The sequence below is a fragment of the Ailuropoda melanoleuca genome, chromosome 16 (assembly GCF_002007445.2).
Source record: "Ailuropoda melanoleuca isolate Jingjing chromosome 16, ASM200744v2, whole genome shotgun sequence".
Lineage (NCBI taxonomy): Eukaryota > Metazoa > Chordata > Mammalia > Carnivora > Ursidae > Ailuropoda > Ailuropoda melanoleuca.
This window is the reverse complement of record NC_048233.1, coordinates 5,134,501-5,158,558: the sequence shown is the minus strand read 5'-3', so window position 1 is coordinate 5,158,558 and position 24,058 is coordinate 5,134,501. Positions and strand designations below refer to the sequence as shown.

At 45.2% G+C, this 24,058-nt stretch overlaps 2 protein-coding genes and 1 long non-coding RNA gene across 3 annotated transcripts in view; 1 reads left to right on the top strand and 2 right to left on the bottom strand.

The window, feature by feature from the left end:
* The window catches only part of TIGAR (TP53 induced glycolysis regulatory phosphatase), a 29,625-nt gene extending 26,416 nt beyond the window's left edge, over positions 1-3,209 (bottom strand). Inside the window, exon 1 of the mRNA XM_002920445.4 lies at positions 3,010-3,209. Within this exon, the coding sequence (XP_002920491.1) occupies positions 3,010-3,041 (32 nt within the window). The 5' untranslated portion in view covers positions 3,042-3,209. The remainder of the gene's footprint in view (positions 1-3,009) is intronic.
* LOC117796677 lies at positions 3,137-13,929 on the top strand. The gene is made up of 3 exons (XR_004621277.1): positions 3,137-3,264; positions 5,555-5,628; positions 13,877-13,929. It is a non-coding gene; the product is annotated as an uncharacterized LOC117796677 (long non-coding RNA).
* Positions 13,930-16,991: 3,062 nt separating this feature from the next.
* CCND2 (cyclin D2) overlaps positions 16,992-24,058 on the bottom strand; it is a 29,456-nt gene continuing 22,389 nt past the window's right edge. The window contains exon 5 of the mRNA XM_002920446.4: positions 16,992-22,395. Within this exon, the coding sequence (XP_002920492.1) occupies positions 22,246-22,395 (150 nt within the window). The 3' untranslated portion in view covers positions 16,992-22,245. The remainder of the gene's footprint in view (positions 22,396-24,058) is intronic.

Genomic DNA, 24,058 nt, shown 5'->3' with positions numbered 1-24,058 from the left:
GAGGTAGCGTAAGAAAAACAAACAGGTTCTGCTATCAATAACTTCACTAATTTATCATCTTTAAGTCAATAAAAGTAAATTTAATTTAGTTTGAAAAAAAAATTTTTTTTTATTTCAAGAGCTAGCTAAAAATGGAAATGAAATGGGATGGTTTTGCCGGCAACTAATTGCAAACACACACAAATAATATTTCAAGGGAACTGGGGCCTTTCAATGGGTCGTGTAGGTGATGGAAATGCCAACCTACATATGTTGGGGTTTTCAACAATGCTGTGCTACCAGATAATAAGAAGTTACAGTTTAATAATATTAAAAGGCTTCAAATTTGAAATCTTGGATATTCTATTCACGATACATACCCATTAAGTATGATGAAGACAAACACACATGCAGTAACAGCACAGGATTCATAAAGGATTTGGTTGAACTTAAAGAAATTGCATTTCAAAAGTTTTCTTGCATTATCTGAAGGGGCACCGTTCAATAACATTATCCATCTCCTAAAAAACACTGATCATGCCATCAGTTTCAAAGCATTTAACTATCTTAGTTATACAGCATCAGGTAACAGAAAAGGCTAGTGCTATTCCCAATATTATGCTAAATTATCCCATCTTTGTGGATTCCAATAAGAGTGATCATATTTCACTATGGTGACTATTATTAACCAAGTTTGAAATAGTTTCTTTTCCTGAAAGAATCTTCAATTCTTAGCTTGGAGAACTCGGAAGGGGAAAGAGGGATGATCCAAACAGAGTTAACCATAACCCTACCAATTATTTCAACACTTTAACTCCACTTTCCCACAAACAAAACAGAACAAAGCAAACTATTCTTACCACTCTTCACAATTATATTAGCAGAAATAAAAAGCAGCCACTAAAACGGCTGGTGATATTTCAGCAATCTACAAACACGAGGTTTTAACTCAATAAAACAGAAGGCAGAAAAGTACAGTGGTTGAGAGGATGGGCTGCAGAGTCATGCTCCTTTGGTTCAAATCCCAGACCCCCATCTAGCCATTTGACATCAAGCAAGTTACATGCCCTCTGCATCCCTTCTTCCCTCACCTGCTAAGTGAGCAGCAGTCCTCTCCTCACTGGATTGTTGTCAGAACTTAATTACAACAGTGCCTAGCACATAGTAATTTATAAAGACTTATTTCTTTTTTTTTTTAAGATTTTATTCATTTATTCGACAGAGAGAGAGACAGCCAGCGAGAGAGGGAACACAAGCAGGGGGAGTGGGAGAGGAACAAGCAGGCTCACAGCAGAAGAGCCTGATGTGGGGCTCGATCCCATAACGCCGGGATCACGCCCTGAGCCGAAGGCAGACGCTTAACCGCTGTGCCACCCAAACGCCCCTATAAAGACTTATTTCTAAATTGATTCTTCGTTGGATTTCTTTAAGGAATCAATTTTTAAAATCAAGCCCTTTTTAAGAAGCAGGGAAGGGACAAAATCCAAATTCATATAACTACTGTCCAATAAGAATCAAAGCAGACATCACCTTACTTTTCAAGGGATGGTTTAATTCAGATTTCCTACAACTTCTGTCAGGCACTGTGCTGCCTGAATCAAGGCATCCAGAAAGTGTTCTAACACTGGAAAAATGAGGGCTCTATTTCCTGCTCTTCTACCAGTAAGCTGTATGGCCTTAAGTAGGTCATAAAATGGTCATAAAGCATTCTATAAAATGGAGGGGTGGAGAAAGAAGAGACAGAGAGAAACTCGACTTCTGGTATAGTCATCAAAATCCTGTGAGTCCTAAAGGGATAATTCTGATGATTCACAAGATTATCCTCCTATAAAGGAAGAACAGGCCAAAAAAAAAAAAAAAAGATAGCAGTCAAAGTCAGCTTGACCAGGTTAAGTCCTATCAGTATTCCTTTTGAGCTCTGGAAAGTTAAAAATGGTATCTTATTTATCTGTATAACCCAGTACACTGGCACGCAGTGTTCAAAATGCTATACATAAAATCATACGAAACTATACAAAACATAAATATTGAGGATTAACTACATTTTTATTAGAGATGTCCTTAGAGAATTAGAAGTTATCTAATTCTTGAAATATATTTCTTCCCCCTCCTGTGCGCTACACACTTTGCCTTCGACTCATTTAATTCTCACACTAGCCCAGTGAGGTAGGTATTATCATTACCCCATTTCATATATCAGGAAACTGAGGTCGTAAAGATTACGTCGGTTAACGGAAGCCCTGGTTACAAGGCTCCTCCTAGCCAGAGCCCGGATTCTAACCCAGGTCTATCTTGCTTGAAAAATCTGTGCCCTTAACCACCCTGAACTGCACGTCCATTAACACCCGGCCAATAAGTGTTCAGAAGGAAAAAGATAAGAGACATAAAGACATATCTGCCTTTAGCTCCACCATGTAATGTTATGATAAAAATATTTGTTCGGGGTGATGCGGTCGGCAGAGACGAGGGCGGAGGCCCTCTTCCTCTGCCAGCAATGTAATCTCCGGAGGGAAGAAATAAATCTCCGATCTGTGCCTGCGGCTGCCCTGGCAAGCGAGGGGGAACAGCAGATGCGGAGAATGGACAGCGGAAGGCAGCCGGCACAAAAATATCTGCCTTGGACGAGCCATCCCGCGAATTCTTTAGAATCCGCTGGGGAGCAGAAAGCGGCGTACAGCGAAGTCCAGAGACAAGGCTGTCTTAATCTTCAGTTTTACTTCCGCCAAGTGGCTGCGAACCTTGACCGTTTACTCCTCCAGACCTCAGTGTGCTCATCTGTAACGCGGGACTCACGACACTTAGGACCCGCCTTCCTCGCTCGGCGGCGCTAGCGGGGGAAGAGGGGACCAAGGGAGACGGCCCTGGACAAAACACCTACGAAACAGCCGGGTCCAAGCCAGCCCTCCGACGGTACGGCAAGCAGGGGAGCGGGGGGGGGGGGGGGGGGGGGGCGACGGATCAGCGGGCTCTTCACCCACTCCAGAACAACTCACTGACCAGAAGGCAAGAAGGGCGCCCTGCCATACTCACTGCCGGACAACGGTCAGAGCGAAGCGCGTCATCTTCCCAGCACCCGGAGGGAAAGAAAGTGGCGGCCCCAGCTCGGCTCGCGTGCTCAGCAGCCTCCGGCGCGCCGCTTCTCCGCACTGCGGGACACCTCGCCCACACCACTTCCGCCAAGCCCCGCCGGCCGGCCGGCTCCGCCGCCATAGGCCAAGGCGGCCGTTACGTCATCCCTGGAAGGCCAGTCAGGGCGGCGGGACGCCGGCAGGACCGCGGAGACTGGTGAGCGATGAGGCCCCGCCCAGGGCCGTGGCGCTTGCGCCCCTGCGCGCAGGCCTGCGATTGGCGCGAGGCAGGTGCGTGCGGGGCCCGCCCAGGACTCGGTAGTGGAGGCGATTCTTGCCCGGGCAAGTTTGGATCCCGGAGATTCCGGGTAGATAAGGGAACCAGCGCACGATTTTTGGGTTGATTTCATTTGAAGCTGTAATGCAGCTAGTAGTCTTATCTCAGCGGTGTACAGCGTCAGACACATTGGGTCCTATGAGGTTTTACTATTAACCCCTAACCCTGGGGATGTAGGGTCAGCAAAGGCTGGGGACTTAGACCCACCCAATTTCAGTCCGCGCGCGCGCCTTGAGAGACACACTCCGGCAGCAAACTTTAGTCAGGTTTGTTTTGAGCGCATTTCTAGACCAGGCCTCGTTCTTGGCCTGCTGAGCCGGGTTTCACCAAAGACCCCTGCGGAGCTAATTTATCGAGAATCCCCTCACCTTTCCTTATCTAATCAAGCTCCTCTTCCTCTACCCTTATTTAATGGAGCTCGCCTTCCTCCATTCTTGGTTTCAAGTTCCTCTTCCCCCTCTCCTTTGACACCTAACTAACTTCCTCTTAGTTTCCATTCCCTCCCCTCACCCAGCCCCCTGTCTGTAAACCTCCGTTGGTCTCTGCTGTATTTGGAGTTGAATTCAGCCTTTCCTCCACATTGCGATAGTCTTGAGCCCAGTTGCAATTGACTTAAGTAAAGTCTTCCCCCCGCCATTTTTTAAGGAGCATCTGGTGAATAATGTTTCTTTAACAGCTTTCAGGGCCTTGAGAGAGTTAATTAACCTCTCTGTAACATAAGTAAAATGGGGTAACAGGTGAATCTTACTCGTGCTAACTTTACAATGACAGAGCTTGATAATGTTAACCTTTACATTGTTTTCCACCCATTTTTACTTAAATTCTCCTATTTGGTAATGCATCCCCCCCATTATATATGCCAAGATGGGTTTAGAGAAGTCAAGTGATGCATGGAATTTATAGGCACTCATTTCAAAACAGCTTCACATGTGTGATCACATTTGGCCCTCAGAACAAGTCTGAGGTAGACAGGTATCTTCACTTAAGATACAAAGAATCTGGCCTAGAGAGAAACTAAGCAATTATTCTAGGCTCACAGCTGGTCTGTGATGACACAGGACTGGTTCAGTGATTCTCAAACCTACCCACACATTGGAACCATCTAGGACCTTTTGAATGCCAGGCCACACCTCAGAAAAATTAAATCTGAATCTCTGCAGGAGGGATCCAGACATCAGTAATTTTTTTTAAATCCCCAGCTCTTTCCAATACACGGTCAGCTTTGAGAACTAGAAGCTTATAAGGGAGTGCTTCTCCAATTTGAACAGGTGTTCAAATCAGTTGGGGATCTAGTCAAAATGATTCTGATTTAGTAGATCAGGAGTGGGGGCCAAATTCAGCATCTCTAACAAGCATCCAGGGAAACAGGCATTTTCGGAATGACGGTGGAGGGATAATTCAGAGGGTTCTAAAAGGAGGCCCAAATTACCATGGGAGTACAGTGCCTACACATAGTAGATAGTTCATATAAATGTTCTGAATGCCTGAATGAATGAATCAGTCCAATAGATTCTCCTGGAAGTTTGAACTGGAAAGGGAAAATTAATTACATAGTTATATGTGAGGGCTAAAGAGAAAAAGCATCAAGAGAAACCATAAGATTGAGCAATGAGGAGCATGCAGACTGAAGCTATGAAGAAACAGAAACCACAAATAATAGAAGCTTGAGAACAGATTTACAGAGTAGGGAGTAAGAACAAGCAAAGATAATGGAAGGAATCAGTAAGTGCACAGAAAGAAGCAGACACAAGTGTGTAATACAGAGACTACCTGGTCCCTAGTCCCTCCAGCTGCCATAATACCAGATACTTTGTAGGTTCTGTTTTACAATAAAACCTCTTTCTCTCTAAGGTAGTCTGAGTACATTTCTAAAGCTTAACTAAAAACAGACTTCCGCTTTGTCTCATTTAACACTCACAATAACTCTGCAAGGTATGAATTATTATTTTTATTTTTTTAAGATTTTATTTATTTGAGAGAGAGACACAGAGAGAGATGGAGCATGAGCAGTGGAGAGGGGCAGAGGGAAAGGGAGAGGGAGAGGCAGACTCCCCACTGAGCAGGGAACCCCATGTGGGGCTCCATCCCAAGACTCTGGGATCATGACCTAAGCTGAAGGCAGCCGCTTAACCAACTGAACCACCCTGGCTCCCCTATTTTTATTTTACAGTTGAAGAAATTAAGGCACAGAACAGCTAACTAATTTCCCATCTCTCAAGATCTCAAAACTGAGTTTGACCCCAGGTAAGTATGCTCCAGGTGGTATCAAAACTTTAACTATGAAGATAAGTACTGGCTCTGTTTCATTATTTCCCTGGCTCCTATCAAAATGTTTAAAAAACAGTAGGGACTCAATTAAAATTTGTTAAATGCATGAATGAGGAATATTTGTTATGATCAATTTCTCAAATGAATCAACATCTAAAAACTTATCTGGTAAAATGGGGGATTATTAATTTAGGAGAAATTTAGAAAATTATAAAGCACCAGTATTAACTTAAAGAATTATGCAAGAAATATGTATAAAAAGAATGTTTTCATTAACTTTAAGAATAAAAAAAAAAAACCAGTTGAGAAATGAAGGATCTTTGAAAGAATGGACATAATCTTGCATTATTCACTCAACAGTTCCAAGATTGCTCTTCAGCTTCTAAAATGAACAGGGAGTTGGTTAAACTTTGTTTAGATAGAAGCTAGGAATAACCACTGATAGACTTTTGTTGACAACCTATCAAATCACATATGCCCTTTTTTTAAAAAAATGAAAAATAGTGCTTTGTTGTGGTATACCATATGATGGAATTCTGAATCAGTTAGGATGGGCCAAGTTATGCTGAGGTAACAAATTAACCCTGAAGTTTACCACAGCTTAACACATAAAAGTTTCTCTCTCGTGTAACATGTCTGACATGGATCAGAAAGGGGCTTTGCTCAGGGATTAGGGTTGACAGACATAACAGTTGAAACACATAGATTCATGATTCCCGAGGCAGGAGAGGAGAACAATTGAATGCCTTGAACCAATTCTTAGGGGCTTCCTCCATGCATTGTCCAGAGCTATTGGCATGGCCCTATTTAACTGCAAATGTAACAGGAAACATGGGCAACACATACATGTTTAGTGAATGGACAATGCCATACTGTGCATTTTGGAGTATCCTAGGATTCTGCCCTTAGCTCTCTTCTTCACTTCATCATGCATTCACCTAGGTGATCCTATCCAGTGTATAGATGTTTATATTGCCAGTCCACAATTTTCTAATCTCCTCTTTCATTTGTACAGTTACCTACCCAGCATCTTCACTTGGATCTCCAGTGAGCATCCCAGGCTAACTTTGTCCACACAAAATCTTTTATTTTTACCTCCTAAGACTGCTCACTCCTCCTCAAGTCTTTCTCATCTCATGGCAATACCTTCTACCTAGTTGCCCATGTAATCCTAGATTCTTTACCTTAACCTAACGCTCTTCATCAGATTCATCACAAATTTCTGTAGGCTAACTAATGCAGGGAGTGCTGGACTTTTAGTCATGTTTTCAAATAAAGGTTTAATTATAGTCTTCACTGAAAATGAGCCAAGGGTGAAAATGCTTGATCTACTCAGGATGTGGGATCAGGGAGGAGAGCGTGGGCTGGCATCAGTTTCCAAATACTTTCAACAATAGCATTAAGGGTGAAATTAATTGGTACCAAATGCTGGCCTGCTGGTTAATTGGAGTTAGTGAAATTTCTATCCTTGTTTATAATTTTTTTTCACTATAGAGTTTTTTTTCTTATTCTGAGATTAAGACTGAAATAGTAATAGGCTTAAATCTATAGGACTTCAAAGACCTTTAAAGATATACATCTTTGAAATTTGTGGATATTCATTTTGTCAACTCATCCATGGTTGTTTTGTATAAATTCCTCATGTGTGCTTGGGAAGAACGTAGGTTCAGAACTCTATGTATGTCTGAATTGAGTTTATTTATTATGTTGTTCAAATCTTCATCAATCAATCAATAAATCTAAAAGCTAAAAAAAAAATTTTTTCTGGGTGCTGTATCACTGAGTTACGTGTTGAGTCCATCACTCTTCCTTGTGACCTTACTACCTCGTATCCTAAGCTCCATCATCTCGTCTGGATGACTGTGGGAGTCTGTGCTCTTGTACACTATACACCATCTCCTACTCAGCTACCAAGGAATATCTTTATAATCACATTGTGCCAGCCTCTTGCTGGAAGATTCTCTAATGGAGTCTCACGGCCACCAGAATAAATTCCCAACTCCTTACCCAGCTCCTACAAGGCCTATGTGACTTGGGTCCCCTGTAGGTCTCCAGTCTATTTTCTCTGTTCACTCCCCTTCTTCACTAAGCCCTAGCTATAATGCTTCTTTCTTTTGCTAGACCATGACATGCTCATTCCTGTCTCAGGGTCTTTGCATTTTTTGTTCCTTCTGCTTACAAAGCCCTTTCCCAAGACCTTTGAGTGGTGATTTCCTTCTCAGCTTTCAGATCCTAACTCAACGAACCTCGTCAAGAGGTCTTCCCTCAAGCAAAGCTGCCCAGTCACCATCTATCATCCTATTTTATCTGAAACTACACCACTTATTTACTGTTTTTACAGGTTTATCACCCATCTCTGCTAGAATGTAAATTCCTCGAGGCTAGGGATGACCTTGTTCTCTTTCATGTCTTCAGTGCCTAGAATAGTGCCAGACGCTTCGTAGGAACTCAGTCAGTATTTGCCACCATTGGAAATCATGTTCCTAAAAAATATCTAATGATATGGTAACATGATACGAGATTAAATGGGGGGGGGGAAGGTAGGATAGAAAACTATTCACTGTAAGCCTGATATTATAAGAAAAAATACAGATATTTGAAAAAAGACAAGAAAAACATGTTATTTGTGTCAAAGATTCCTGTAGGCAATATTTATAATGTTAAAAATGTTTATGCTGTTTGTATTACTAAAGGACTTTTTCCATAAATATATGCAAGATGCCTTTCACAAAGAAAACTATTCAGAGGGTGGATGAGAGAGAAAGTATATAGTGTTCTCTGAATGTAGCCACTCACACATGCTAAGGCAAGCCAATTTAGTATTATTACCATTTAATACAGTAGAACTGAATATTCAAAAAGAAATCTGAGTTGATGAGTATGTGCATCCTCAGTATTCTGTTTACTTTTACAGAGTTTGACTCTGATTATGCCACTTTATGATTCTAAGATAAAGCTCTATAAGACCAGAATAGAGACAAGAACATTTTAAGACTAAAAATGGACAGACAAAACTGACAGCAGAAACCGGTACAAACTGAGAGACCTCAGGGCCAACTAAGAATTGTGGCTTTGCAACTCCCCAAGTTATTTCTAACACTACTTTGCTTTTTCCCCTCTATTGCTCTTAAGTTGGAAATTATAGTGGCTTATGCAAATTTAATAAAAGAGAAAGCCTCGGACTTTTACTGGCAGGGATTTCCTTGCCCCACCCACTGTCATAATTGATTACATGCTGTACCTTGATGGAAAAACAGAATTTCTAGGCCAAAAGAAAATCACAAATACATGGTAAACCATCTGCTTTGTCCGGTGACTGAGAAATAATAATGTGACCAATGATCCGCACGAGAAGGGGCTGCCAGTCTAACTGTGCCCAGTCCTCCATCAGCTTGGTGTCTGAAGGTGGAGGGAGATTTGTTTTGGCAGCCACTCTGCCAACATCTGACATCTGTCATCCATGGTTCTCCATTATTGCTCATTCCAAAAAAATCATATCTGTCCGTCAAATAGCTTTCCTACTGATGGACAGTCGAAGGATGACTTCTCAGCCTGACGTGCTTCTGGGGAACTCCCCTTTATGCGAATACATGTATCCACTAATCCCTTTTCATGCCTTGCCTTTGAGCCTGCCACTCAGTGGGAAAAAGAACTCTTTACAAGCCCCAGTTCATTGCTGTTTGGAAGAATGGCAGCAGCGTGGAGAGGCTACTATGAAAGTTTTAAATGCTTACGGTTTTACTGCCATGGTATCAAGAGTGGTCTCCTCCATCAGGATCCACAGAGAAACGACATCCCCTTCCACCCCCGGCCTTTTGGGAAATTAACATGTGCATATATAACACCTTTAAAAACAATCCATACAGCATTGACATGTTTGCGTGTATTCAGATTGGCTGATTCTTGTTCTTCCTAGGTAGTACACTTGACATAGACTACCTCACTTAATCCTCTTAATCCAGCGAGGCTTCCTGTTTTACAGAACAAGCGAACTCAGAGCTCTCACTGCTCCTCAGTGGAAGCCCTGGGATTCAAACGCAGATCTTCTTGCTTCAGTGAGACCCCTTCCGCTACAGCACCCAGACTCTCCCTGTCACAATACCTGTGACAGCTTTTATGAAACATACAAACGTATGGTACAGTCAGTAATACTCCAGGCAGATAGCAAGCACTGGGGGGTAGCGAGTGGGAAGGCCTAGGTTCTTGCTTTTGCCACAGCCCTGACAGAATGCTAAGGAAAAAAGAAGACCTTTAGGACCCTAAAATCTTGGCCTCTTGGCCCTAGTATCTGGAAAAACTTAGAGTATGAAGCAAGGAAGGCAGTAAGACATGCCATATCAAAGCAAATCTTCCATAATGGCTTCATTTTGATTTTACGGAGACATATGGAAAATATAAGTGAATGATTGCTCTTGCTTTTTTTTCCAAAAAAAAATAAAAATGTTGTAACTTCTACATCCAATGTGGGGCTCTAACTCATGATCTGAGATCAAGAGTCACGTGCTCTTCCAACTGAGCCACCCAGGCATCCCTGAATGATTGCTTTGAGGCTATCTAAGGCATCAAGAATTCCCAGGAACTGAGCCATGAATGGAAAGCTGCAGAAACACTAGTTCTCAGACCACCTCAATGTCTCCACTGCGGGGCGATCCTAACCTCAGAATGGCATGCGCTCTTGCAGGGCTGCTGGCTACTGCATCCCTGGTAGGGTAATACTTTTTGAAATAGTACTCAGTGTTTTTCCTCCAGTATTTTTCCCCCGCATTTTTTGGTCCTGTATCCTGTGTCCCCTTTTTCAAGGAAGGGAACGTGACAAGGAAGAGCCTAGGAAAAGAATCTCTGTCCCTGGAGGATAATGAAAGTAATCTTGACATAAACGAAGTCTTAAGCGACTGTTGAGAAGGCTCCTGCCCTGGATTAGAAAGGTTCTCCTAGCTGAGGGGAAGGGAGGGAGTGTCAGGGGGTCCCTGAGAAACAAGGACAAACTAGTGATGCAGTTTTTTTTAAATGACATAAATTTTGGAGTTTGGGGAGGAGAGAGGAGGGGCTTCCCGTGGAGGTGAAGAGACCCCAGAAGAGGAGCAGCTGTGTAGCGCCCTGGACAATCTTTTGGTCCCCATCCCCCAGCCTGGTGTGGGAACAGCAAAATATTTCTTTTACGTTCCAGAGTAGCAGAAACGTCACCGAGAAAGGCCCAGTAGCAATGTTGGCAATTTTCTTGAAATCTTTCAGAATCACCTCTGCGGGTGATTGACATAAGCTATGACCCAGATGCTACAAGCGTTCCTAGTTGGCTCCAGCTGCTATAATGGGATACCATCGTCAACTTAAACAGCTGACATTTGTTTCTCACAGGTCTGGAGGCTACAAGTCCAGGACTGGGTGCCAGCACGGTCAGGTGCTGGTGAGAGCCCTCTTCCAGGTGGCTGACTGCCTACTTCTCTTCATATCCTCACGAGGTGGACAGAGAGAGCTGGCTAGCCGTCTGGCTTCTTCTTATAAGGGTCCTCATCCTATTCGTGACCCAGTCACCTCCCAAAATTCCCACCTCCAAATACCATTACACTGGGGATTATGTTTCAACCTATGAACTGGGGGCGGGGGGGTGGCACACAAGCATTCAGTCCATAACACATCCCAAATCAAGGATGAACAATCTAAGGGTTCTCCAGAGGTGTCCTAATCGGGAGAACCATAATCCACAAGAACTTCAGTTACCTGTATCTCAATTGATCACGGATACTTAGTATCCTGAATTTCAGAAATGAGGATGTATTGGTGAAAACAGCAGCCTGTCAACTATAACAATGCAAGTTAGTTCTGGGCCTCACTGAAATCCTGATAGGTATTTGGCTTACTAAAGCCATCTCAGAGACACTCCTCGCCTCTGAATAAACAGGGGTACTGGCCTGCACCTCCTATCTTAAACAGCCCTGGGTCTGGCCATAGGATTAGGAGGCCTGTTGATTGCTAGTTGCTGACTCTAAAGATAAGAGACTCCTACCTTTGAAATATTTACCTGGAGGAATAAAAGCTTCATGCAAGGTGGTGGTAGAGACAGAGCCCTTGCTGTTACAGCACTGGGGGGACAGAAGGTGTGAAGCATCTAGGGCCTGCCTTGTCTGCAACAGTCCGTATGGATGAGCTGCAAAATTTAGTCCAAGCTTTGCTTTCACTGTAAGTTGATAGCAAGGTTGCAAGGGAGTGGCCAATGCTCACACACTTCAAATTTTTTAATGGCTACAAATATCAACCAAGAGACTTTAAGAATGTACTTACATCAGCATGCGAAGTCATTGATCCCAAAGGGGCTCTGCACGCTTGAACTGGAGGCTTGAGGATCACATTTCCACCCCGCCCCTCCATCCCGCCCTGAATGCTGGGGCTACACAAACCTGATGGAGAATGCAAACCTGGGAAGAGGGAGAACACACTAAGAATGGCCTGAGAGGCAGATTCTTCCAGTCAAAACTAGTTTTAGGGGAAAACAATTGCATTCCCGCATGTGTGAGTTCGGGCTGACAATCATAGTGGCTCCACGTTTACAAACCACATACACTGAGAGGAACCCTACCTGAACAGAACCACTGCCTCTCCACTGAGAGGCAAGGCAAAAATGCCGGGAAAGAAAATGCCACTTCCAGAGTATAAATCCACCAAAAACTTCTCCTTAGACTTCAGGCCCTTTTCTTTCTCCTTGAACTTTCCATCTGGTGAGTTCAACCAGCGGTTATCATCCAACCCACCGCATCCCGGCTGAAAGTCTCACTCTCTCAGCTCAATCCTCAGTAAATACAAATACATCAAGCAGCCCAGCGTGGCGGGAAATACCTAACACTGAAGTCGCCACACCTGGGTTCCAGTCCTACTCTGATAATTTCCAGTGAGCTGTACGACCCTCCAGTCACTTAGCCACAAGACCAAGTATCCGATGCATAGTGGGTTGTGCGCATTACATAGGGCGCACGGGAAGAGCTCTTTCAAAACCACAAAATGCACTCAGTGGCTAATGATCTAAAACGTCTCCCTTAGCTCAGTGCCTAATCTGGCTGGGTTGAGTAGCTAAACAACTGGTACCTGTTGGCGACGTTAATTTTTAAAAAGACTGAATTAGGTGCCTACCTCCCATGCCACCTTAGCCTGAGGACCGCTACCGTTCATCAAGCTCTGGCTGTGTGCCAGGCGCACGGAAGTGCTCCAACTATTATTTCACCCCATTTCAGAGATGAAGGAACTGGCTCACTAAGGGGAGATGTGATGTGCCCCAGGCCACAAAGCTAGTGGGTGGACTGATGGGGATTCCAGGGCAGGCAGCCCACGAGAGCACTGTGTTCTTTGCCACCATACTCAGTAGCAGGCGATCTGTCACTTGTCTGTTTCTGCCATTAGCCACTGAGATCAAGCAGAGCAGGGACGTCATCGTTCCTGGAAAAGCAGGTGCCAAAGAAACAATTGTTGAATGAGGTGTTTGGTGCAGAATGCCTGGCATCTGACCAGCCCTAGACGGTCTGTCGGAAGAATGAGCAGCGCCCAGGAGCCTTACATGTCATTTTAATGGACGGGCTCATTGAAACAGCCATGGAATTTGTACTTTGTCAACAGATCTCAAAATCTCACAGGTGCATCTTCTCGTGGGCTCACTGAGGTACCATGAGAACAAGTGGCTACAAAAAACCAGAAAGCTTATCTTGAACCCTGTCCCCTGGCCCACCTGCAGACCTCAGTGTGGACTGAGCACTGGGGTCTCAAAGGAATTTCAAAAATTTGGCCCGGCCCCCAGGTGTCTGATAACTAAAAACCCATAAAGAGAGAAAGGGGATTATGAAGCCTCAGGAGCAGCAGGGGTCTCTCTTTGGGGCAGAAAAGTGGAGGGAGAGTCCCAGGCCTGTTCTGCCCCACCTGAGGCGTACAGGGGTCCTACTTCACAGCAGACAGGTAAGGCAGACGCATTTCTGCAGCAGAGCCGCAAACGCAATAGGCGACATGCAGGTGGCGTCAAGGAGTGAATCGGGTTCAGTGTGTGCTGGGGGGCAGAGAAGGGGTCAGACCACCCTCAGCTGCAGCCCCGACTGCCCCTCAGGGTTGTGGTTGCCAGGACATGGATTTACCAAGAGCAGTGAAAATCCCGACTTTAATGTGAAAGCTCTCATCTCACATTGGCAAGTAAGTCCAAGGCAATTTAAATCCTGGTGGGAGTCCAACTAAATATTAAATATGTCTGCAGGCTGCCAGTTTGCCATCACAGAGAAGAATCAGAAGTCATGAATCCCACCAGCCACTCCCAGATGGAGTCAGAATGTAACAGTAACCAATACAACTGGTAAGGGGTTATTCTCTCTCTCGTTCTCTCTCTCTCTCTCTTTTTTTTTTGCCTTTTCATTTTGTTGGTTTCCTTCACTGTGCAAACCCTTTTTTGGGTTGATGTAGTATCATTTGTTTATTTTCACTTTTGTTGCCCTTTCCTGAAGAAACAGATCAAAAAAATATATTGTTAAGACCGCGAGAGTAGTAGTAGTAACCAAGAGAGAAGCAGGTGAGGGAACTGCTGGTCCCTCTGGTGGCCAGAGAGAGGGGTTCGTTCTGGGCAAGTCATCCTACACCTGGCTGCAGAAGGGTCTTTTTGGAAGTTGTTCCCGTCTGTGGTGTTAGCGCCACCTAGTGGACTTCCCAGGAAGCACCGCATATTTAGACCTCTATGTTGACTCCTGACTCCCATGATGGCCAGCGGGTAGCCAGGGCTGGGGGTGACAAGTAAAAGCCAGAGCCAAAGCTAAAGCAAATCACCACAAATGAAATGGAAGCCATGTTTTGGATAAAGCAGAAACTCAAGGCTCCAGTGGGATGCTGAGGTGGGTTTAGAGGGGACAGCAGAGCTCTTGTCTTGCTGTCCTCTCAGGCCACCCAGTGCTGCTTGACTGAGCCTGCAGTCAGAGCTGATCAACTCTGCTCCTCCTCCACGCGGGGGAGGCCCCCAGAACCCAGAGTGTGAAAGCCACCAGTCATCACCTCGAAAGTGCCAGCCTTAGTTCTTTGAGTCTAGGAGAAATTAGGTAGGTGGGAATCCCAAATTAGTTCGTGGCTGAGTTATCCTGTTTCATGAGGATGACGTCTGTGTTTATGGCATTTCAAATTCATTATATCATGTGTGTTCTTCAAGCTATTTGAATATTTTCCCTTCATTTTTAATTTGCATTACCCATTCACTTCCCACCCCTTTATTTTTGGAAAATGTCAAACTGTTTCCACCGTAGTTTCCCAACTGTGCTGCATCTTACGGAAATGCTTTCCTAAAACTCATTTGCTTAATAAAACCTGTCCTCTGTCTCCTCAGAAAGTGTCCCCTCCTACCCTTGGGTATCAGTTTACTCCATAGGCGTTGGCATTTGCTGTTAGAGCTCCGTGCAATCTTGTAGGCTGTGTGCTTTGTTTCCCCCATTGAAAGCTCCTTAACCACGGGACACAGGTTCTGTCTTTTTGGCTTTTCCTTGAAGGCTCAGCATAGACCCTGCACACACGGGTGTTGGCTGTGGATGCCCAGCTTTTCCTGATAGGCTGAACCCTCACATCCATGGTCCCCAGCACTTTTGCTGTCGTTATTGCTATAAGAGCAGGGGAGGAAAAAAATCTGGTGCAATATTCAGTTTTGAATACTCGCTTCATGGCAGCGTGTTGGGAATATTACTAAGCCAACTGGAACGTTTTGTTTTGGTGTTACCTCTGTGTGCTGCATAACAGTTCCAGATCTTTGGGAAGCCGTAAGAAACAGAAAAGTAGTCACTAGGAGCACAAAAGACCTGGGATTTCTAGTTCTTCACTCCATCATTAACTTCCACTTTCAGAAAGGGCACTTTTGTCTCGGGTTTGAGATTTTTTTTTTTTAAAGATTTTATTTATTTATTTGACAGAGATAGAGACAGCCAGCGAGAGAGGGAACACAAGCAGGGGGAGTGGGAGAGGAAGCAGGCTCATAGTGGAGGAGCCTGATGTGGGGCTCAATCCCATAACGCTGGGATCACGCCCTGAGCCGAAGGCAGATGCTTAACCGCCGTGCCACCCAGGAGCCCCCGGGTTTGAGATTTTGAGTGTAGGATGAGATGGCTCTGAAAGAGCACGTAGAGGGGCCCTTAGATTATCACCGGTCAGCTGTGTGGCATGGAGCGCCTGCTGTGAGCTCTCCCTTCCCACCCTTAAACACCCGCAGTTCTGAATGGCAGAAGCCTGTGGTGTTACTGGATGGCATTTGGATGAAGGAGCAGTGTTGCAGTGTTAGTAACAGATAGGCACCGATACTGCAGGGCAGACGGGGAGTGGGGGGGAGGCAGGGATCCGGCTGTACAACAGGTCGTGCAGAAGAGCATTCCAAGGATAGTTAAGAGTGGCAACCAGGGCCCTTGGAAACTCCCAAGAGGCCTCACAGACTCCACTAGGCAGAAACCCAAGAAAAAAAGCTATCCCTGCTTGTCTCCAAGAATGGTGACTGTCAGTGGGGGGGTGGAGACAAAGGGAAATTTCTAGGGTCCTTGTAAGATTAGAAATCCTGTTAAGTGGAATTAGTTGAGAGTAACAGGCAATGTCTTAATCTGGACTTTCCCAATGACCAGTATTAATCTTACCGTTGCAGTTCAGGTCAGAATTAAACTGGGAAACAGCCTCCAGTGGCTTTGAGAGAGACAAAGAACGATAGAGAGCACGAATGTTTATAGCAACATCAAAATTGCTGTGAAGCCATTGCCCTTTGCATTACCCAATGCTTTTGTGAAAAAGGCTGGGTTGAGGAGCTGAGGCCCAGAAGCAGCTAGGACAAGGGCCTGGCAATTCATTTAAGTGTGGACTCTCCCACCCCCTTCCTAGGCTCTGCCTCACCACCCCTCCCCCAAGAGTAGTTATGGCCCAGTCCTCACAGGAGAGTTATAGACGGGGTCAGGAATCAGGTGGGAGCCGAGAGGAGCAGCAGACTGGAGCCAAGACACCTACAGAGGTGGAGTTCTCCAGAGACTGGAGATGGCACCCAGGGCCTCTGGAACCTCCCAAGGCAGGAGATACAACAAGAGTGAATAGCTGGCAATAATCAGGAACTAATAAGCCCAGTCACGATAGCAGGGACTTGGCCACGTCAGGAAGTTGGGCTGATGGCTCTGGTTTAGTAGATGGCTCCCCGGGGGACCCAAAAGGGAGAAAAAAAGTCATCAACTATTGGTATTGTAATAACACAGATACACACATAGAGTACCTTTCGGGTCAGGATTTGTGTTTTATGCCACTACCAATTGTTGCCATGAGAAAGACGCGTTCTATTCTGAGGGATGCTGGTCTATAAATAAGTCAAAGTGGCCAGAGGATTTAGGTCAAGGTGAGTTTATTGTCCAAATAGCATAACCTAATTGCATCCAAAACCATTTGCAAATCCATCTTTAAGCTGGTCAGAATAACAGGCCATTATTTTTTAAAATCACTTAACACTGAACAGACAGGACCTCTTAAAAGGCAGCTGACTATACCATGTCACCGTCATAACCAATAATACATTTTTTCCATAGTCCCTAAAAACCTTCCGTTTATACTGATCATGCTACTTTAGTACTTGCTAGCATCCCGACCAAATAAACACCCACACCTCTTACAGAGTACATGGTGAGAGAATAACATGGGCTCGATATGGCATCACACTCATTTTAAAGCAAAAAAAAAAATTATAATAATAATAAAAGAAGTCCAAGACGAGAAACTGTAACTGAGAGAGAAAGAGATCTGAGGTACATGGTACAAGGGTAATGAACATAATGGAAAAAATCCAATGGCCCAGTGATTTGCTGGGGACTTAAGAGTTGGCCAACAGTAAGAAACAAAAACCAATCAAAAAAACAAAACGAAAACTTTTTTTTCCTTTTTTTTTTTTTAAGGACAGGCACCTGTCAAAATACACTGGATACTGTAATGGCTACAGTCAGTAAGGCACTTTTTTCCCCAAAGTAGGCTGCAGGCAAAGGAATCAACGTTGCAGCTACAGCGTGCATGTGTACATTTGCTGATGGCTTCTTGAAACCTGAGCCAAGAATCGGGTCTGATAGTCCAGCCAAGTCTAAAAGCAGAGACACACAAATGTAGGAGAATAGCTTCTGGCTGAAAGGACTGTTCTGGGTTGTTTAGAATCCAGAATCATGAAAAGCCACGTGGTATGAGAAAGTCATAGACCTCCTCCTGAATCTTCCTGCCCTATTTTGTACAAACGGACGGCAGCACGAGCGGCTCTTCGAAACTGCTCCGAGCCCACACCGATAGAAGCCTGCGCTCGTCCTATAGCTACAGTTTGTCGGCTTAAGGGGACTTGACTGTCTCAGCACTAATTTCCCTTTTAAAGCTATTCTCAGGGTTGGACTGTCTCAAAGATAAACAAAGAGGAATCCTTTTGGCTTAGAAGCCAACTGGCTTACTCAGACTTCCTCCCCATTCCTACCTCCCATTCCCACACTACCAATATTATCTTCTTGAACTAGAAAATCATTATTTACAGGATATAAGGTGCAAGTCTATTTCTTCTCCCAGCCCTGCCCCCTGCGGCCCATGGAGAGAAACTTCCCCCGCCCTCTTGTGAGCAATCATCCAGTCCTGCCTCATGCTCTTCACCTCGGTCCGTCTTAGAGCTCCCCCGGGGCAGTGTGGAAAGGCCCGGAGGGTGCCAGACCACAGGAAAGCTACAGCTGCTTCTGAAGAGAAGCCCATCCTGCTGGCAAAGGGCTGCTTCCTCTGAGCCACGCACGGCCCTGACCTGCCCGGGAAAAGCACGAGAGCCTCCTGTACAGAGCAGGTAGACCAAAGGGATCTGGCTGTTGAGACCCAGCGAGCTCTTCAGTGGGGTCCTGGGGCAGTTCCAGAATAAAGCCTCCTCTGAGACAAGCCCCTTTCTCTGAGGAGCCCTTCTCTCAACACAGGAAGACATTCTGCGGAGGGACCTGTCCCCTGCTCCCACCTGCAGGCTTCTTGGCTAGTAGGAACCTGCATGGAATTGAATTATGCTTAGCATATATTTTTGGCATACTAGGACTTTCCCCCCTGGGATTTGGCCAAAATAGGGGAAGGAATAAAATTTGGCAGGCTTAGGGGAACAATTTAGCCCCCACTGATGGAGAAAAACAGTAACAACAATGATCCAAAAAACCAAAAACCAAAAACACAGAGAGGAGGAAGAACAGAGAGACAACAAAGTAGAAAAAGACCAGAGTAGGTCTGGAACCCCATTTGGGGGAGGTGAGAGAGAGAAAAAATCCATGGGGGGAGAGCTGAACTCCCTCTCACACAAGAATTCCTACCAAGGAAACCAAGATCTAAGGAGAGGGCATCAGCTACTCTAACCAATCCAAGCTTCCTTCTTTTAAGGAGGGAGAAGGCAGAAAAGCCAAACAACCTAGCACCTTCCCCATCAGCAACACCACACCTCCCATCACACCAGGCCCCGAGGACAAGAAGGAGAAAAGGTCAGAAGGCCCCAGTGGCACCCAGGGCTCCAGGAAAACTGGGAAGTTACAGACTGCAAGGAGAGCCTGTAGGCCTGTTCCCTTCCTTTTTCGTCAGGTTCTGTTTGAGCTTAGGGACAGAGTCACTGTTAAGTGACTTAGGACCTTGCTTTCTTCAGGCTCCAAGACGCCCAAGGACTTAGGGACCACACCTCCTTCCATTCTGTGCTACTCCTCAAGGGCCTGAGAGAGTGTCCTATGCAAAGTGAGCTCTTGACAAAACCCTGGCTGCTCAGCTTTCCTCTCCAAAACTCCAGAATTCACCACCCACTGTCCTACCAGAAACTCCCTAGAATTTTAGGGTTGTGCTAACTCACCAAATCCTGAACCCTTCCAAACATACTTCAAGAGAGACTGACTCATCCGGAATGGCATCCCTGCAGAGCTGCAGCCTCTCCACCTCCCTCCCACTCCCACTCCAGTACTCATCTGACCTATTTTCCCCATCATGCCAATTCAATGCAATTTAAAACCTGAAAACCACTGAGTGCCACTTAGCAGAGGGGCTGGCCCGCCGCGGTCCGAGACAGGTGGGAGAAGGCACCCTTGTGCTCCCGCGTGCTGCAGATTCATACGCCCACAGATTCAGTTGTAGAAAAGCCTCTGAGATGCCCCTAAACTGGGGATGGCCACATCAGGGAAGGGGGAAGAGCGGCAAGCGCATGAAAGCCCTGCTTTAAGAAACCACCACAAGATGAGGATCTCCAAATAGCCTGCCGGAATTCTTTCCAATCTGCCTCCTGATACCTGGTACCTAAGTGCAAATTATGACTTCCTAGTTCACTGCGTAAACGTTTGTGCTGAACGTCTGCCCTGGGGGGTGGGGGGAGGGGAAATCCCTTGGTTCAATTGTATTTTTTCCATCATGGTGAGGATACCGGAGTCAAAATGGAAGCCTAATGACCTTCATGACTGAAAAGGTCCCTGGGTGTCAGACCCAAGGGCCAAACCCACCCCACCCTCCACCTGAGAGGGGCTTGTGGCCTCCTCACCGACTTCTCCTTTCCCCGCACTAACGGCTCCCAAGCAGAAACTATGTGGTTGTGAGGTATTATGAAAACAAAAATGTGAATCGTTTTCTTTTGTAGCTATTGATTTTGTCCAGTAAACCTGAGGTAAAGAATGCTCTGTCTTTGAAGAATGTGATGGGGGGGGGAGGGAACCAAAAGGAAAAAACAAAAAACAAAACCAAAAAAAACCCATGAATACGCTACCAGAAGAAAAACTATGGAAGGGCTTTTCCAGTACGAAGAACTCCTATCTCAACCATCTACTTCAGGACTTGGAATTTAAGCAGTAAAATAATATATTATAAAAATGTTTATAAAATAGCAGCACACTCTGTGAAACATTACAGCTAGGTACTGTTAATGTGAATAAGGATGAATGATCTTAGCTTCTTAGCAGCGCAAAAAAAAAATAATCATAAAAAACTGAACACAATAAAATGAAAAATAAGAGACCCTTAGATTTTTCTCCATCTTCAACCCTCATACTACGAAACAAGGCAGAATCTGTGTATAAAATAATTCTTCAAAGCAGCCCTGTTCTGGTTTTTCTAACTTAAAAAGGCAAATATTTTAATAGCTTCATTACCTGTCAATTATAATTGTGCAAAAAAAAAAAAAGTTGTTGCTCCAACCTCTTTGCTAACTGAATGCCTCTAAGAAGTGGAGAGGAAAAAAATTCAAGTACGCTGAATACAACTTTGCAATGAAATTAACGAAAAACGGAAAAGGGAACAAAATGCCACACTCTGATATTCAGCTGTCTGTCTGCACCAGCAATAACTTTTGTTTCCATGTCCAAAGGAGAAGTATATAGGTGGGAATTAAGATCGTTCTTTGCCATCAAAATGGTAACAGATCTTCATCTGTAGGCTTTTTGGAGGAATGTTGTGATGGGAATGTCAGTGGAAAGGGGTGTCTCTTGAGTCCTGGTAGGGGATACCAGAACTGTGTACCAAAGAATGTCAGATACCAGAAGTGAATAGTCACCCGAGTTGGGGCAGGAGGGGAGGAGCACAGGAGGAGAAGGGAGGAGTCTATTCAGCATGACTTGCATAAACCATCCCATCTATCCCTCGGGAACAATTTTTCAAAGTGCTTTTCGAATGGAATGGTTTATAACAATGCTAAACTGTGGACCAGACATGCCAATCAGCACCAAAAATCAGTTTTTTAATAAAGGATGCCAAGGTCACATTACCCTCTTGAATACAGTAAGAGAAAAGATTCCATTCCAGATCCCACCCTTGGTCTCCATCTGCCTCCATTTCATATGAGTTTTGGTTATGGCCCAAAGCTAGATTGCCCCTTTTGATAAAAATATGGTGGTGTCTGCAATGAACCATGTTTGGAAGAAGAAGCAAGATGTCAAAAACACATGAAACCCAGAATCCAATCACCTGTGTCCAACTGGCAAAATAAAACATCTCTTTTAGGTAGCAGCTACTGTAGACAGCAAGAGTTCATAACTGGAGATTCAGCTATGCTCCGGACTGAGTAACAAACAGGTGGTCGAGAGCAAAGGCGCTTCTGCGTCCAAAATGGTTCAATCAGGTTGAGAGATTGTTTTGTACTCCCTCCCCATCATGTCCCTTATTTCTAATTCTTTCTTGAGTTCATTGCTTTGCAATCTAATTATGCCATAAATGGCATACGCAAGTTCCTTGAAATTATCCTACAAGGGGTGTGTACATGCTAGTTCATAACATGAAAAAAAAAGCCTCCTCTAATTTGTTCCCATATTTGCAGGCGTACATTTTCTCTAGCTACTCTGCAGGTTTTCCTGTAAGCATTTTACTATTACTTTTAACATAATCAAACAATAACTGTTCGCATATACAAGGGATTCCCTTCTGTTGTACTTCAAATAGGCACCAAACGCTTTTAGTTATCCCGTTTTTATAGGACCTTTTTCTCTCACTTCTAAAAGATCTTTCAATACGATCTAGGTGGGGGCAGAATTTTTTTTTGTTTGTTTTTAAAGTTTCATCCTAAAACATAAAGAACAAAACACAACCAGAGAGAAGGAGAGAGCAGATGTGAACGCGTCTCCCCCGTTCGGCCCGACTGCGTCCTCACAGGTCAATATCCCGCACGTCCGTAGGGGTGCTGGCCTGGTCCAGTTCATCCTCCGACTTGGACCCGTCCCCCTGGTCCTGACGGAACTGCTGCAGGCTGTTGAGGAGCACCACCTCAATCTGCTCCTGGCAGGCTTTGAGGCAGTCCTAGAAGGAGAATGGGTCAGACCAGAGCTGTTAGCAAGATCAACAGTGTGCAGAGCATCGATGAAGAAAATGTACACAATTTCAGCCTCGCGGGCTACGTGCGGGTTTCCCAGTAGAAAGATGTGTTCCGGCAGTGCTGTGGGACCACACTGCTCTAAGTGGGCACCCCCTTGTTGAAAATGCAGAATCCCGGCCCATTCCAGATCGGTCAAAACAGAATCAGTACTTTAACAGCAGCCCAGCTGAGACGAATGCACATGAGAATCTGGCCAAGATGCTGAGCCGTTTACGGACACGCAGCACCCGGTAATCAAAGCGCCAACTGGGGGCTTTCTGCTTTGGACACTGGGAGGTGACAGAGAAAAAGCGAAGGCTGGCACCACAGACAGAGCTACAAAGCTAGGCAAGTGTAGACCTGAGGGATGGACAAGAAGAGAATGCATTGAAGTGTACTCACAGAAACTGCCTAAGTTCTTAACAAGAAAAACTCCCACTTTTCTGCTTATCACCCTCAATTCTCATAGAACTACAACACGGAATGTTGACAGAACTCTGGACGTTTGAGCTGTCCAATTTGGAATAAGTAAGAATTTGCAGCATTGTCTGATAGTCTATATTTGGTAGGGAAAATTCAGAGTAAGTTGGCCTCAGGCAGAAGCTTCTGTTAGCAGGGCGCCATGGAATGCGCAGCAATTCATGGGTGTCACTAGGGAGGGGCTGGCTCCTAGCAGCAAGGGGGTTGCGGGCTATGGCTCGTAGCAGATTTGCTCCCCCTGCCGCCTCTGCAAGGCTACGTTTCTACACTCAAGTGGCATACACATGTGGAAAGTATGTTAAATCGACTCGGCTGGGGTCTTCCCACAGCTTAACCTAGGCTTCCCTTTTGTTTGTTTCACGGTGCAATTTTCACTGCCTGGAGGCTACCGTTCGCCAAGCACAAAAGCATCACCTCTATTTTCCGAAGATCTGAAGGGAAGCTGGACTAACTACTCAGGGACACAGTTTCCACGCCCCCAAATGTTCTATTCCTTCCATTCCATGTTTCAAATACAGCTTTCTACGAAGCTGAAGATTAGGAACCACAGCTGCCCGATGGCTAAGGGTAGAGACGGAGCCATCACCCAGAATGTAAGACAAATAAAAAAAGGGAGGGTAGTATTTGCGACCGGCCCACCCACCTTGCAGGCAGCAACGAGGTTCCTCCACTTCTCGGAACTGTTCCCCAACTTGTAAAATAAGGATGAGTAACACCCATAGGGCAAAGGTCAACTCTTGACCTGAGATAATATATATAAGGTGGTAAATTCAATAAATGAATGCCATTTCTTGTGAATAACAATAAATCCATCCTGGAGTCTGAAAGAATTCTTTCGGTTTCTTTAAGATGAGGTATGGATAAGCATTTGTGCCCGATTGGTGAAGGCAGCACTGTGCATCTGGCATGGGGATGGGGGTTGGGGGGGGTGGAGCGTGGAACAAGACAGACAGAACCCAGCCACAGAGATCTCCTGGCCACCTGGAGCAGTCGGCGACGGGCACCATCTCTCAAACTTCTGTGGCATGCCCTGGTCACGTCCTCTACCCTGTCCAATCTCCTAACTATTGACTGGAAACCCTCCCTGTGCTCCTCCTCCAAAGTCCACACCCAGGGCTGGGCTCCCAG